This window comes from Hyperoodon ampullatus (genome assembly GCF_949752795.1).
Source record: "Hyperoodon ampullatus genome assembly, chromosome: 4".
Lineage (NCBI taxonomy): Eukaryota > Metazoa > Chordata > Mammalia > Artiodactyla > Ziphiidae > Hyperoodon > Hyperoodon ampullatus.
Genome location: NC_136917.1, coordinates 109,400,152 through 109,412,375, shown reverse-complemented (window position 1 = coordinate 109,412,375; position 12,224 = coordinate 109,400,152). Strand labels below are relative to the sequence as shown.

The window sequence follows — 12,224 nt, the reverse complement described above, 5'->3', positions numbered from 1 at the left end:
ACAGCCCCCTTCCTTGTCAGCTCCTTGTCCCATACTCTCGCGTGGTGTCTCGCGTCTGTGGTAGCAATAATGCTGTACTTCACATTTGTGTGGCACGTCGCACTTTACCAAGCCCTTTCACTTAAATGTCATTTTGATTTTGCACTAAGAGCAGCATGTAGATGTGCTGTTGACCATAGCCTTGTCATCTAGGCAGTGTGCTTTCAAAAGCAGAAGGCTAAAATGGCTAGGGCGATTTTAAATATCTTTAGAACTATAGGAGAGTCTTAGCAAAATTGGGGTCGCTTTTGAAGAAGTAGTTGCAACCATCTGAGTTAACCTAATTTTCATGTTGAACCCACACCTGTGAATGTGTATCTATCAAGTCTTTCTAGTAGTCCAGAATTTTCTTAACACTCAGAAAGTGTGAGTTTGACTTTCCTGGGTGGGAAAGGCTCAGTTATCTTCTATAGCAGTACCTGTTTATCCAAATATTCATGTTTCATAAGTAGACATCTTTTCTTCATGTACATTATTTCAGACTTTCAGGACTTCAATTTTTGACAATATGGTTTTTATTCCATATATGACCTATTTATTTCAATTCTTTTGTAAAACATTTAACTCTCATTTGGATTCTTAAACATTTGAAACAAGCAATTCTGGAAAAGTATTCAAATAATATATATAAGCTATTAATGTAAATAAAGTTATCCATGCAATATAACAGAATAATATAATGTATATATTACACAATAACATATGTAATAATATATATATTACAGAATAATAATAATATATTACAGAATAATATATAGTGTAAAAGTACTTGCATTTAGAAAATACGTATTAAACTGTTTTCTCCTCATAAATTTGTATCTCTGGCCTTTATATTGATCCTCTAGGAGTGTCAGTTTTGTGTTTTAATAAGAAAATTGTAATAAAAATTTGGGGTTTCATTTAAGGTGAGGTTTTTGTATTTGGGTTTGTTTTTATACAGTAGAATTTAATCCATGTGTTGCTTTTCTTCAAGTATAGTTTAAAGGAGTACATTTGGAACGTGTTTTTGGAAAAAGCATATTAATGTAGCAGAAGAGACTTCAGTGCACACTTTCGAAGAAAAAGTTTCTGAGCATTAAGTGGTAAAAGGCAATAATAACTCAAATGATGGTAACAAGCCAATGCTAAAAAGAATGCATGTTCTGTGTATCCAGCCATTTCACATGAACTAACCCCGTTTAAAAGAATACATTTTCCATTCACTGTGCACATACGTGTAATCATTTTGACTAAAATCAATTGCCATTATCATGCCAACTAAATCTGCAGTAGAATGTATTAGTTGCCAGATACCATACAAAATATTGTTTAAAATAATGATGATTGAATCCCAGAAATGAATAGATGCAATTTGTAATAATTAGTTATAAAGCCAAGAAACACTCCAGAGAGAAAAGTTAATGTTAATTTTTAATGTGTAGTATCTCTAAATTGCTATGGCAAAGCTTATGTTATGGTAGCAAGAAGTGGCATTTTATGCTAAAATATGTTGAAACTTAGAGATGAGCCTAATTGCTTTTCTTTCTTTCCTGAACATGGTAGGACCTGATCATTGCAAAACGAACCCGTGCCTTAACGGGGGCACCTGTTATCCTACTGAAACTTCCTATGTGTGCACCTGTGTGCCAGGATACAGTGGAGACCAGTGTGAACTTGGTAAGATGTTCTCGCGTGAAAGACTGTAGTGCTTTTCCGGAAGATGTACTGGGGGAGAATTTATGTTGCTTGAATCAATCAGAGGATTTCAGAGAAACCTATGTGTAGATGAATTACATGTTAAGTGAAATTAAAATCATAGAGTAACTTAGGTAGGGTGTGGGAAAGAGGGATAGATATTTACTGAATTTTGTTGATATACCCAAGACTCAGTGAAGCTTACTGGGGTCAGCTGTGTCTTTGTGTGTTTTTTACACATAGGCTTTACAAATGTAAAGTTGCTTTAAGTATTGACAAAAAATTTTAATCTGTCCCCACATCTGCATATCAATAAATTATCAATTTAAATACAAATTTTGTAAGAAAGCTCTATTTAAAAAATAGGGAGTTTTTCTGTTTTGAGATAACTTGTTGCTCTCATGTGGAACGGGAAAGCTCCTTCTCTGGCTGTCCCCGGAGACCAGCCTCACCCACCTCTCCCTCAAGAGCTTGTGACATTGTTGTCTTCCTCCTCTCTTTTGGGTTCCAAAGAATATCACTGTCTCTTTACTAAATCAGCTCCTTTTACTCCCATTCTTATTTAGGTTTCCTTTTCCTTAAAAAAATTTTTAAAAAGGACCCCAGTTTTTATTTGGCTGAATATAGATGTTGACTCTAGAAAAGAAATGATGGGATCTACTGACTAGGTGCTCCTTCTGGCAGCACCATAATGGTTTACTCATAATGATCGAATTAGGAAGGCCCATGGATTACACTTTAGATTACCCCAGCATTCATGTTAAAAGAATACTTATCGTTAAAAAAAAAAAGTCAACAGAGCTAGTAAGCTCTATTTGTGTACTAATCAGTGAGGATATAGAGATGACAATAGATAACATTTAAGAAGTAATTATATTTTAAATATCAAATTTACATATATATGTATAAAAACATTTCTGTGGCCCCCATTCTTTTTCACATTACAATCAGTTAAAAATAATTTAATGAGTTATTATATGTGAAGCTATTAGATCAGTGTGGGCTCTTAGCGAACACTATAAAAGTATTTGCCATCATTATTATATAATATTTTTCCTAAGGCCATTTCTTTAGGGAAGAATACAGTATATACCTCTTAGAAATTTAATTTACTTTATATATTCATCTTTAATACTTAATATAAACATTAATTAAAATTTTAGTGGAATTACAAAATGCTATGGAGTAAAGGCATTCATTTCATCACAAAAGATCATAGAGGTCTATGTTAGAAAGGGTGCATTTGATGTAGATTGAAGTTGGGGAAGATTTTGATAAGAGGAGAGGGGGACTCAACACAGCAAACAAAAGCACAGAGACCACAGACTGCAGAATGCATCTGAGGGGCTATGAGTATTCAGGATGCCTACTTAGGGGTTTGTGAGAGAGAAACATTGGGAAAGAATATTGGAAAGCTGGTTGGATCTAGATAGGTCTAGGAAGGTCCTGGATCCAATGTACTGAAGAGGTTTACTTCATACTCTAGTCGAGTGATTCTGAGACTTTAGCATGCATGAGAATCCCTTATAGGGCTTGGTAAACTACAGTTTGTTGTTCCCATCCTCCACAGTATCAGATTCAGTAGGTCTGGGGTGGGCCTGGGAACATGCATTTCTAATCTCAGGTGATGCTGATACTGCTGGTCCAGGGACCACACTCTGAGGACCACTGCCCGGGATAATTGGGGCCCTTGGAATGTTTAGAAGTCAATGAGTAAAATTATCTTGATTGTGTCTAAAGAAGATGACAATCAGCAGAGCGAAGGATATATTGGAGAGGGAAGAGCCCAGAGGCTATGCTCAGTTAAGCATTTTCAGTGTTTCACATGTGAGGTCATCAGAGTGTGAGCTGGGATAGGGGGTGGGAAGGCTAGGGGGATTCTTTATTGGTTTTAGGACTCATGTGACTCATCTAAAAGCAATGGAGATAATGACCCTACTCTGAATATATTTGAAATTTTCTTCCGGTTGCCAGATTTAGCAAATAAAAATATTAGAAGATCAGTTAAATTTGAATTTTGGATTAAAAAAGATAATTTTTTTAGTATAAGTATGCCCTAAATATAGCATGTGACATACTAAAATTTCTCCTTTTTTTAATCTGAAATTAAAATTAACTGGCTATCCTGTATTTCACCTGGCAATCTTACACTAAATAAGATCCTTTAACCTGTTTTGAAAGTACTTTTGTGGCCTTTTACGATTTTATTTCAGATTTTGATGAATGTCACTCTAATCCTTGTCGCAATGGAGCCACGTGTGTCGATGGGTTTAATACCTTCAGGTGTCTCTGCCTTCCAAGCTATGTTGGTGCACTTTGCGAGCAAGGTAAGAGCTCTTGCAACATTTGTATGATGAACAGGTTGATACTTCAACTGTTAATTATAGACAGCCCTTTTTTTTTTTTGAGCAATTTTGGCCATGCTGCAAATTCTTTTTTGCAGAGGAAATTCATAGGTTGCCTAAATACATTAGGTTTCCTGATGTGTTCGTAGCTCACAACATCTGAACAACAGTGTTGATTTGATCATTGTTGTTTAACTGATAGAATGGAATTGCAGACAGGCACACTGAGCTGAATTTAAGGACATCTGTCCACCTAAAGGAATGTTGTTGTATGTATTCCTCCTGGGGACAAACTAGGCATTGATCTTAATCCATGTATGTGGCTTGTACCAAGGAGTATTGAATTCAATGTTAGTTGCCTTTATTTTCTCCCCCTAAGCATGTGAGACTCAATGGGCTTATTGTTCATAGTCAATCATCTCTGGAGAATGAGTTAATACAGTTGTGTGAATACGTTCGCCTTGGCTTGGCAAATACTACAGAAAAGATATTGTGAACCAGGTTTCTTTCCTACTGAAGAAACATCTACTTTCATTCAGAAACATCTGAATGAAAGAAAGGCTTAAATTCATGATGGCTTGAATCATGTGATCCCTGTAATTTGCATTTTATGGCCAACATGAAATGTATTTTGGGTGGTTAATGGTAACATTTCTGAGCCCATCGATCAGAAACAGATTGCATACTCAGCACACTCAGTTTTGGACCATCGATTTCTTCTACTTAAAGTCATACGGTGGTTTGGCTTTGACAAAAGTGCTTAATGCCAAACTTCCATTCCACCAGACAAAACGAAAATGAGTGTCTAATAACTCAGGCACATTGGGTCTGGCCTCACATTCAGCTTTGCAGCATTAATCTGGATGGCACCACAATTAAAGTAAAACTAAAAGGAGCATGCATTGAATTGCCAGTGGAAGGGGATGGATGATGCTTGGGTTTTTTAGGATTTTTTTTTCTTTTTCTTTATTGCATAGGATGGGTCTGTTTCAGAATTTTAAAAGGTAAATATGATAATTGACCAGACAAGATCCTCTTCTTTAAGAAAAACAGTAAGAAAGATGCTATTTGTTGAAGAAAACAGAAGGGTGAGATACTTGAGACATTCATATATCTTATTGATAAAAACGATTCTGGCTTCACTTAGTTCCAAGTATAAGGAGTGATTCAAAAAATCATTTGTTCAACAAGTGTTTATTGAGAACCTACTGTCTTCCAGGCACTGTTCTGGGCACTGGCAATAGAGCTCTGAACAAAACAATGTCTCTGATCTTCCTAACCCAGAATAATTCTTGGCAGGGAATAAAAAGAGATAGTATTTGTTGGATACTTTATAATTTACCATATGCCTCCAGGGTACACCATTTCCTTTGGTTGACAGCAGTATTTCTGTGGGTTAAGTGGGCCAGAAATTGAGGCTCAGGAAGGAAAAGTGATGTGTTCAAAGTCACACAGCTAGTAAATTAGACAGTGGGCAAAATGAACCTAAGTGGCCTTGGAAAGCCCAGGTTTTTCTCAGTATCTTTACTCTTCTAAAATAACTTTTAAATATAAGCATTTTATTTATATGTGAATCTGATAAATTCAACAGTAACATACTTGGAAGGGAGTTTGGGACCAATTACCTTTTTCTTCTCTTTAAAAGAATATTAAAAAGGAAAAGTTTTAATTTTTTTTTCCATTTCTGGTACCACCTAACTGTCAGGTATATTCTATTTTATCTTAAAGCAAGTTTAACTTTCATCCACAATATTTGCTGAGAAACAGCTATCCCAGTCTGTTTACCAGATGCAGCTGTGCTCCTGTGATTTATTGCCAGGACACTGATTTTTTTTTCCTCTTTCCAGGTTGCCTAAGAACAAATGTTTTCTTCATTAACAGCAGCATTGTTGTCTAAACAGTTTTCTATCCAAATTTCGGTGATGACTGTGTTGTTTCTTCAGCTGACCTATTCTGTTCTCTGCTTTAGAAACTTCACAACTCCCAATAACTCTGAAATAGGGGACACATTTGGTGGAATGATAACAGATCTTAAAATCTAGAAGAAGGTCTTAGAACATTGGAGAGACAGTTCTGTACACAGTTTGCCCCCAAAGTCAAGATACAGCTTGCCAGACCGAAGTGCTGAAGTGTTGACAGTTTCTTAAGGCTTGAGGGCTATATGTCAGAAGTGTTGAAAACATTACCTATATAGCATAAAGAGAATAGATTTTTAGTGAGATTGTTTAAGAGTGACAGTTTCAGCTTCTGTGGTCATGAACAAGTGTTGTCGTACCCTTCCCCGCCTCCCCCGAAACACACAGGCAAAATTAATCTGGGATCTCGTAATGTAACCTATGCACTATGGGAGTTTTAAAGTATAAGAAATATTTCCCAATGTAGGATAACACTTAAGAAAACATCAATCCAAAAGAGTTGCCTTTTAATAGATGATATGTATGTCACATTATTTTTAAGTAATTTGAAAAAAACAGACTGCTTCTGAAATTCTCCTTTCAGAATAGCCTCCTAGAAGATGCTGCTTGATACATAGTCCTTAATTACATATATGATGAATTCATGAATAATAAAAATTAGGTGAATCAATGTGGATATTTGGCTTTTTAAAAAATAAAAACTCATCTGTTGTGTGATTTGCACATTATCTACAATCATTGGGAAGTTATGAGAGTACAGATAAATAATCTGTCCCTATTTGGTTTTAGCAGAACCACTGCCTCTATGTTTTGGACCCATGTCCTGATAGGAATATACACACCTGCTAATTGAGGAAGGCATTATAACAATGTTGTTGTCATGCATCTAAATTTTAGGATCCTTTGGTTTTTTGTGTGTAAGAGGAAAAATACTTAATCTATCTTAGTGAAAAAAGACAAAGAAAGAAAACCAGACTAAAACCATTTGGGTTAATAGAAGATAAGAGTGTATAGAATAATTTTTTTCTGATATATTATTCAGTAAGTTACGGCTCCTCTAGAATCTTAAACTGCGTGTCTTCAAACAAATGATAATTTCCAAGGTTAAGGGAAGCTATGCTATTACAATATCATATCATTGACTTTGTCAGTAAGGGTAGTCTAAAAAGTTTTCCAACTCTCCTCCCCTATAAACTAACCCCTTCATATGTGAAGATCTGTTTCCTCCCCACCCTTCCCACCTCACTTCTGAAATCTTCCATGTGAACTCCCCCCCCCACCAAAAAAAATCACTACATCCAAGTAGCCAAAATATGCTTCACTCTTGGGTGCCAAGTGCTACTGTTATACCAAACCACCTAACTGTGTCTTGAGTCCTTTCCTGTGAAATTTGGTGGTGTCCAAACAACTCTGTAATATAACTCAAAACTTCCAGTGCACATTGTTTAAATCAATTAGTCAGCTGGCTCTAACTAAGCAACAGACCTGATAGACTAAACTGAAATAAAGACTGCTCTCAGAGATAAGCTGCATCTGTTGTATGATTATGGTCTAAATCACTGAAGCCAGGAAAAAATTAACTCTCTCACCATGCAAGCTTTCCCAGAATTACAGGACAAGGAGGAAATGCAGTGAGAATCAGGAGACAATCTGACTTTCAACTTGACCACCAAGTCAGACATATAAAACGAGCATTCATTTCATCTAGTAGAGTTTTATCTTCATCCATCAGTAAAATTAGGGGAAGGGAGGATGATCATTAGATAATCTGGAGTTTTCACAGTGTCTCCAATTTCATAAGCTTTGCAGTTTTGTTAGTTTTTACACGTAACTAGTTCAGTATCTTTGTGAGATGTTTTGTGAAAGTTAAAATTATTTCTATTGATTGCTTAATACATACAGTTTAATCTCACCTGTGAGTGGTGGGCAAGTCCGAGGGAAGATTACCAATGAGAATGCAGTTCTAGGGACTTCCCTGGCGGTCCAGTGGTTAAGACTCCATGCTTCCACTGCCAGGGGCGTGGGTTTGATCCCTGGTCAGGGAACTAAGATCCTGCATGCCGTGCAGCACGGCAAAAAAAAAAAAAGAGAATGCAGTTTTATCAGCAAGACTGCTTTCCTATGAAATACTTAAAAGCTGGCAATCTAGAAAGTATAGCTGAAGCTTACTGCCAGTGCAAAATTTAGACATATTTGAAAAGTGTTTTCATCTCACCAGGATACTGGTTACAGTGTGCTTGTTGCAAAAGAGAAAAAAATATATGTATATACACATACACATATGCATATGTGTATATGGCGTGATGGATTGAGGGGTACTAAATTAAAGTCATTCTTGATAAACTTCAAATCCCGATGCTTTTGCACTGGGAGTTACCCATATTGCCTCTCATTTTGGGAAAAAGGCTCACAGTCCTTAGCTATATCCCAGAAGCTGCCGACTGATGAAGAATTTTTTCCCTCTTAGTAAATCTTACAAGAGCCTGTGGCCATCCATCTCTCTCTTCGGGAAGTGGGAAAGGACTATTTCCAGAGCCTTTGAAGTCCTTAAGCAAATAGAGCATTCATAATCCTTTTAACCAGAATTCTTATCTTATCACTTGAATGATGCTCTTTAGAAAAGTTGTGTTGGTAAGGAATTAGCCCCAATTGCTTCACAAGTGAGTCAGTAGACACTGCAGTCTAAGGAGGTTTTGAATGGCCCCTGTTCCAGTTTTTCTCCTGCTGAAACTGGCTTTCATCAAGGAAAGAGCAGTTCGATAGTGCCTTTCCAGTCCTAAGATATATTGCCACCCACTTGGCAGGAATCATTTGGGCTCTCTTTATCATAATTTTTTTGTCATCATGACCAAAATTTGTGAATCCCTTGCTTCGAGGACATTGCACTGATATTGGCTTGGGTCTTCTATGAACTTTTGGATGGGTGAACCAAGTCTGAATGACATAGATGAGTTTAATAAGCCCCTGCCTTGTTTCTTCCCAGACACGGAGACATGTGACTATGGCTGGCACAAATTTCAAGGGCAGTGCTACAAGTACTTTGCCCATCGACGTACGTGGGATGCAGCTGAACGGGAATGCCGTCTGCAGGGCGCCCATCTCACAAGCATTCTGTCTCATGAAGAACAAATGTTTGTGAATCGTATGTACCAAATATACATGGGTTTTCTGAAGCTTCATTCATTCTTACCACCTTTTTAGTTTTTCCTGTATCTAACTGAAAACAAATAGCTTTCTCAGTTGTGACTCAACTTATTAAATCCTTCATCTGTGAACTGAAATCATCTCTACTACATGAGCCCCCTACTTTGAAAAACATTCAACTGTAACATAGGAAGGCATTTCATGGTTTGCCAGCAGTAATAGTTGAAACAGCATGCTATAGGTCAAATCACATATGAAATTACTATTTGATCATATTTTGACTTACAGAAGTGACCACCTCTTATGTTTCCAATCTAATTCTTCCTAGGCTTTTGGTCTCTGTTTTGAATATGTACATATGCTGTCTAAAGTAAAAGAGAAAATTGCTTTCAGTTATTTTTATCCCACTAATTAAAATTGAATTATAAATAGCACCCTAATCTTATCTTCTGTGCATAATTGGTTCTCATCCAAGTTTCTAATTATTTTAGACCATAGAAAGTGGGCCTCATATTAAGAACATGAATTGAGGGAGACTGAAAGCTAATGAAACTTATCACCAGAGCTGTTTAATAACTCCTTAGACTATAGCAAAGAGGAGGGCAGCTAGCTTTTATGTAGAAATTTTTTGCTCATGAAGCATTGTTTGATGCTCTATTAAATATGTTCTCGTGATGCCTGCTCTCTCTTAGAAGTTTGTTAATTTGCAACCTGAGGTTCACTTAACTTTTTTTCATGGTGTCTTTGCCTGTGACTCATTTCATGGTGAAAGTAATTATTTTTGAGGAAGTTTTGCAGACCTGTCCAGTCTAGGTGTTCACCATTAAAAATGCTTTGAGAAGAAACATGTGGCTTCCAAAATGAGGCTAGCATGGGTGAGATCTGTCACATTTTATTGGTTCACTGAATTTTTGCCAATTGCCCAATTTAATAAAAAAGTAAGTGGAAAGTTTGTATCATGAGTAAAGATGGAAAAAAGTACTTAATTGTCGTGCACTGCTAGGGAAATAATTGTCCATGTCTGATATTTTAATGTTTCACGATATTTGCAAACTAGCTTTTTGGTTTGAAACACATTGGGCAGAAGAACAAAAGATAGTCAGACCATGAAAGATTTTTATGAGCAACTAAACAGAAATCCAGCCAGAAAAGAGGATGCATGATTCCTGCCAAAAATAGTTTGTTTCGATACATTTCATCCATATGTGGGAAAGATAATAAAATGTCTGTGTTGTTCCCCTTCTCAGGTGTGGGCCATGATTATCAGTGGATAGGCCTCAATGACAAGATGTTTGAACATGACTTCCGTTGGACTGATGGCAGCACACTGGTAAGTTACTGATGAAAATGACACTGATTCTAGAACTTGGTACTGTGGGTTGATTGCAGAGGCACATTAGACTGGAGACCAGTTAAACATCTTGCTCAGGGTCACTCGGTGAACTAGACGGGGGTTAAAAATAGAGGTAGTTCCCTGAGAACTGATCCATCTACCAGTGCTCCAGTCAAGGTGGCTCTCTTAAAAGAAGAGTGTATCCAATTTCCATTGAACCCATAAACCGCAGGCTCAGCAGAATTGCCTCAGGTCTATATTTCAGATGGTTATCTTTGTTTTGTATAGCTTCAAAGCAAAAAGGAAAATAATACACATAAGAGAAAAGGTCCTTTAAAAAATACCTTTTCTTCTTACATAATTGCACTGCAAATCTGCTATAAGGCATGGCTCATTTTTATCCAAGCAAACATGCTCATTTTTTACATCTTAAAAAAGATTGTTGAATTATGATCTTGTAAATTTCTTTCCATTCACTCTGCTGACTAATTATATGGTTTTTTAGCTTTTTCTACTTCTTGAAGAAAGGAGTGATTTGATACCCACATCCTTGAGTAAGCTGCAATAAGGGTCTTAAGGCAGGATGGGTGAAGCTGTTTTGAGTCACTACTAGTAAATACACAAGTCTAATTCTTTAGAACTAGTTCAAGTGTGGTTAGCTATAGTGGTGGTTCTGGCTCTGGCTGTTCATTAGAATCACCTGGGGAGCATAATTAAAAAACTGGTGTCTAGGCCTCAGCTCAAATTCATTAAAGCAAAGCCTCTGGCAGCTATATTTTCTAAGTGTTCCCTGGGTGATTCTAAAATGCAGACAGAGTTGGGATCCACTGGGCTAGACAGTTAAGTGTAAATTCAATTCTAACTTAGACAAACAAGAAGAAGACTTGAAAATAAGCACACACAAAAAGAGTTTAAAAATTAAGTTTCATTCATTACTGCCATTCATCTGCATTTAATGAGTTTGGCAAAACGTAAAGTTCATTCTAGAACAGAGGCCAAACAAATAATTGTTTTCAGAAGTTCTGCTCTGCCTGTTCAGGAAAGCTTCTCTGTGCTCTCCTGGACGTGCCCCTCAGTTTATGTCTGTGTCACTCATTGTACTCAGTGCTTTGCACTCATTTATTCTCCACAGTAACTTTAAGAGAGGCATTAAGTGTTTTGTAGGTAAGGCAAGGGATGGTCAGTTAGGCTAAGCTATTTGCCCACAGTCACAACGCTATTAAGTGGTGAAGCCATAGGCTTTCTCCTAGCTGGCACCTCCTTGACTTTAAAAAGCGTATCCCTTATCACATTTTGCCTTTAGAAACCCTAAAATAAAGCCTGGCTTGCCCTCTCTCTGTCATCACTCCTTATGTTTAATCAGCACTGTTTGTCATTTGTGTGCATGAGTAGATTCTTTGGCAAGATGCAGAAAAAGTAGGGAAAGTAGATTGTTCATAAAATATATTCCCCGTAAGGTATAGGATTACATCTTCTACATGAATAGTCTCATTTTCTTCTAATTGTCCTGGGTGGATGGTATATCTGCAACTGTTGTATCTGTATGTTTTCATTTTGCTGAAATGAATAATAATTTCAGGGAGATAATTTTGGTCAGATTAATAGTGGTTGGTATAGCATGACTTCTTATGTATTCATTTTAATTGAAGATAGACAATTTTGTTTTTACTAATTTAATTTATAAGTGAAAATAAAAATTAAAAGGATTTTTTCCTTTGTATTACAGATAGTTTTTATAGACTTTTTATAATTTTATTAATGTATATTATAAAG

The 12,224-nt window shown here is 36.5% G+C and overlaps 1 protein-coding gene across 4 annotated transcripts in view; it reads left to right on the top strand.

Moving 5' to 3' along the window:
* Positions 1-12,224, top strand: part of VCAN (versican) — a gene marked incomplete at both ends in the record, with an annotated part of 100,893 nt that overhangs the window by 66,907 nt on the left and 21,762 nt on the right. For all 4 annotated transcript variants that reach the window (XM_079701989.1, XM_079701987.1, XM_079701988.1 and 1 more), the window contains 4 exons: positions 1,582-1,695; positions 3,927-4,040; positions 8,958-9,116; positions 10,366-10,448. In XM_079701989.1, the coding sequence (XP_079558115.1) occupies positions 1,582-1,695; positions 3,927-4,040; positions 8,958-9,116; positions 10,366-10,448 (470 nt within the window). The remainder of the gene's footprint in view (positions 1-1,581; positions 1,696-3,926; positions 4,041-8,957; positions 9,117-10,365; positions 10,449-12,224) is intronic.